The following is a 4792-nucleotide window of genomic DNA, read 5'->3' on the forward strand; positions in this document are numbered from 1 at the left end:
TTTATATAATTATACAAATACTAAAATATTTTATACATATTTAAAAATATCATTTGAGCTTAGTCATAAAAAAATTGTTCGAAAATCATCGTCAATACGGTATGACCATCAAAAATATCCGACATCCGTCCGAAATATCCGCACCCGTATTTGGGAAAAGCGGATATTATCCGTATCCGAAATAAAACGGATATTATCTGTATCCGAATCCGGCAGTTGCGGATAAGAATACAAATATAGGCATATCCGTATCCGAATCATCCTTTTGATAGCCCACTCTAAGTGTTACACACGAGTGATTTCACAACAAATGATTAGTATAAATGCTACTATGTAATTATTATGCGGGTTATTTATCTATTTATCAAGAGAGTGGTTATTTATTTTTCCTTATTTAGCGGGCGCGTAACTAATCAAACGTCACCGGCGACCTTGCACTTTCTTTTTTCTCAACAAACATAAACAAAAAACACAATACTACGAGACACACTACGCAAATTAATACAAACAAACAATCCTCCTCCATTGGCACGCGAACTTTTCGCGTACCAAAACTTCCCACCCACATGAAAACAAAACTCTGTCTTTGGGGCCCAAGAAAATCTTTCTTTCTTTCTTCTCGTTCCTCTACATTGTCTTGCGCCACCCTCAATACCCGAATACACATCGGGTTCGATCTGGAATGCTGTAGTGTGATCCAATCCAGGTCGAATCTTTGATGTGTACTCGGGCCAATGGGTTGCGTAAGCTCCAAGAATCTCGCGTCCTCCCCTGCTTCACCTACATTGCGTAGGCCCGATTCGCCAATCAGGAGCCGCAGCAGCAGTAGCAGTAGCAGCAGTAGTAGTAGACATGAAGGGATTACAAAATTGGACAAGATAAAAGAGGATGAGAGCGAGAATGAGAGGGTGGATTTTCTGAAACCATCGGCTAATTCCAAGAAACTCGATGGCAGTGAGAAAGGACGTGCATTTCGTTTTAGATTTGGGAGCTTCAAGTCGACAGCACAGAATGGCGATCAACGACACATGGATGCGTCTGCTTGGCCTGCTTGGCTTACGGAGGCTGCTCCTGAGGCTGTCGAGGGATGGCTTCCTCTTCGATCCGATATGTTTCACAAATTGCAGAAGGTGAATTTTTAATTATTTTTTTTTTATCATTACTCTGTTTCATGCAACATTGTCAAATTATGTACGTGGAAACGTCTGCATGCATGACATTATTCGTACTCTTAAGAGGGGCGGATCTGGTAAGAGGCGTTATTTAGTATGTGGCATATGTCAATGTGCAGATTGGACAGGGGACATACAGCAGTGTTTATCGTGCACGGTATGTTGAAACTGGCAAGCTGGTTGCCCTGAAGAAGGTGCGTTTCAATAATATGAAACCAGAGAGTGTCCAGTTTATGGCACGAGAAATAGCCATTCTACGAAGGCTTGACCATCCCAATATCATGAAACTGGAGGGAATCATTGCTTCCCCGTTATCCTCCAACATATACCTTGTATTTGAGTACATGGAACATGATCTCTCAGGACTAATCTCAAACCCTGATGTCAAGTTCTCTAATGCACAGGTTTGTTCATTTTAAGTTTTTTTTTTAATCCGCGTTTAGTTGTGGAGAATGCATAACTTTGTACGTGTTTCTGAAAGCAGATCAAGTGCTATATGTGGCAGCTATTATGCGGACTAGAACATTGTCATTCACAAGGACTAATACATAGAGATATCAAAACATCTAATATTTTGGTTAACAATGAAGGAGTTTTGAAGATAGCAGATTTTGGTTTAGCAAATTTTGTTACCCCTAGAAACCAGCAGCAACTGACAAATCGTGTTGTCACTCTATGGTATCGGCCTCCTGAAATATTTCTAGGCTCGACGAGTTACAAGGAAACTGTGGATCTCTGGAGTGTAGGATGTGTATTTGCCGAGATGTTCTTGGGAAGGCCCCTTTTAAAAGGTAGAAATGAGGTGAGTTATTCCTTAAAAGATTTCCAGGGCACAAAGACTTAATAACTGATAGCAAATGCACTGCTTTGTTATTTGTAAAATAATTTATCAAACATCTTCAGGTTGAACAACTGCATATGATTTTCAAGCTTTGCGGTACTCCATCTGATGAATACTGGAAAAAATCTAAACTTCCTCTAGCAACGATGTTCAAACCCCAGCATCCATATGAAAGTACTCTCAGAGAAAGGTGTGATGAATTCCCCAGGATTGCTGTCAACCTTTTGGAAACTTTGCTTTCTGTAGATCCGGAGAAGCGTGGGACTGCTTCTTCTGCACTAGATTCAGAGGTAACCCCATGCTGGTCAATAACAAATTTCAAAATTACTAAACACATTTTCTTTAAATGTTGATTTCTGTCCAAATTTGTTACTAGTGGTGTCCATTTCTGCAATCAACATTTTCATCTTGTTACATTATCTTGAATTATTTGACTAGCTGACATATGCAAAGCGTAATTTACTGATTGGGGACATTTCTGTAATCTTTTGCACCTTTCATCAGTATTTTAGCACCAGACCTTATGCCTGTGATCCATCAAGCTTGCCAAAGTACTCACCTAGTAAAGAGATTGATGCGAAGGCCCGTGATCACACAAGGTACGCCCTTTAGTAGTCTTCTAGTTAGATTGTGGTGATTATATCAATTTTAGTGCTTGATTACTCCAAGACTAATTGACATTTCAGAAGAACGAACAAATCAAGATAGTATCGTTGTTATTGATCTTTGCATAGCAACATAGTTCAGACATTTTCTTTTTATTCTGTACATTTCACATAAATAATGATCTAAACCTAGGACAAATACACAATAAGTAAAGCCATGTAAAAATACCAAATGGTTGTTGAAGCTTGAATAGATAAATCCAGTTCTATCGTGAACTTTAAGTCATCTTCTTATGCGGATGCTGCAGTTCTATTTATGATTCATCCTGTAAATATGATGCGAGAGTTAATGAACCATTATTTGAGGTCCACTGAACCTTGGGCATATAAAATAGATACCAGCATGATCTATCCATTTAATTTTTTTCGGTAAGCAGTATGTTCAACAATTGTATAACTGGTTTCAGAAAAACTGCTGGTACCCGAAAGCGCGCCCTTGGAGCCTCTAGAGACCCAAGGAAATTCAGGAAGCCCTTGGAAGTATCAAGCACTTCACAGGTCTCTCTCCCTCCCCCCTCCCTCGCTCTCTCTCTCTCTCCCCCCTCTCTCTCTCATATAAAGCGCAACTACTAACTCACATACTCATAAATTATGAAGGAGATTGAGGGTAATTGTCATGCCGCCCGTAGTATTAATGAGGATTCCTCAGATTCCAAGGTACTCACAGCCACAGGGTCTCAAAAAAGTGGACAGACTGAGATATCTCAAGCAGACAGCACTCAGACAGTCCACGCAAATTCATCGTTAAGTAGATTTGCACAGGCCTACAGGAGGAACCAGGATAATCCATCTAGGATGCAGAGGAAGATATACTCCAGAAGTAAAACTATGATTGCTATGGATCCAATGGCTGAACTGCGTGAATTTCAGTCTAGTGGTCCTGATTCTCTCAATTTGTCTGCAGACTTTATCTACTGTAAGCCTTCTCTTTGCTTAATCAGTAGACTATTATCAATCAACGCTAATGTCATCTTCATCTGAAAATGTACCAGGATCATAATGACTAATATCCAAGGCGTCCGATCTCACTGCCATTAATCAAGACAGGCGAAGCGGCAGGAAGCCAAGATAGCCACACTCATCAGGCTTATCAGAAATCCCGTTTGAGTAGAGGTACAAATTATTGAAACTCATAGTGTACTTTAACCGGTCATCCTCAACTCCATAGGATTCAAGATTCTTTCTTCTTTTTTTTTGCCAAATTTGGAGCAGATTTCATTAATACTTTGAAAGAGACTCAATCGGGACAAATCCCCAACTAATCATACAACCAGGGTTAAAAAACAAATAAACGAGCTAAATAATTAGCCGCTTTGTTTCCAGATTGCTTAACTACTGAATTCAAGATTCTTTTCGGTGCAAATCCTGCAAAGCTAATACACAGAACCAAATTAGTACACAGCTACAATTGAATCTCATTAATGCATTCCTTATAATTGGTTCCTTAAAATTGTACACAGAGTAATTGGTACATGCATGAGGTTTGCAGCTGTTTGCTGACGGTAAAATCTCATGTGGCTGCCCAGCAAATCAGAGGAGAGGAAGAAAGTGGAGAGGAGAAAGAAAGAGAAACAAGAGGGGTACAAGTTGCCAGGGAATAGTGGTTATTATGATCCTCTTGGACACTTTTGTGTAAATACATTTGTTTTGCAGTGACCACAAGGCGTTCCCAACCTCGATAGGTTAGCTTGTATTTATGTTTCTTTGTCTCCTGCTTCTGTTGGTTTCTTGCTCATCTTGTATATCAAGCCTGTAAATCGTATCAATATATCTGTTACTCCAGTGCACCGGCTTCTTCTTCTGCATGCTTCTATGTATTTTGGGAAATAACTTGGCTCACAGATGGCTTGCCAAATCCAAATATTTTAAGATTTTAAAACTAAATCGAAATTCAAGTCTTCCGATCGGATTGCATCAGTTTTTTCAGATATTTAAATCATAATTGATGAATATAGATAATATTTTTATTTGTTATTTGAACAAATAATATTATGTATATATAACAAACAACACTAAATTGAATAAATTCCGTGAGTAAACTATATATGAAACATTATTGGGATATCAAATTATTTTGATTATATGATTAAGTACTAAATGATTTACGAGAAAGA

General features: G+C 38.8%; 1 protein-coding gene across 1 annotated transcript; it reads left to right on the forward strand.

The window, feature by feature from the left end:
* The first annotated feature begins 590 nt into the window (after nt 1-590).
* On the forward strand, nt 591-4460 carry LOC108213331 (cyclin-dependent kinase C-2 C). The gene is made up of 9 exons (XM_017385112.2): nt 591-1130; nt 1292-1576; nt 1657-1974; nt 2076-2303; nt 2518-2612; nt 3086-3176; nt 3276-3594; nt 3671-3791; nt 4139-4460. Coding segments are annotated over exons 1-8 (1734 nt in total). The 5' UTR covers nt 591-734; the 3' UTR covers nt 3673-3791; nt 4139-4460.
* The last annotated feature ends 332 nt before the right edge of the window (nt 4461-4792 follow it).

This window comes from Daucus carota, chromosome 3 (genome assembly GCF_001625215.2).
Source record: "Daucus carota subsp. sativus chromosome 3, DH1 v3.0, whole genome shotgun sequence".
In the NCBI taxonomy this organism is placed as follows: Eukaryota; Viridiplantae; Streptophyta; class Magnoliopsida; order Apiales; family Apiaceae; genus Daucus; species Daucus carota.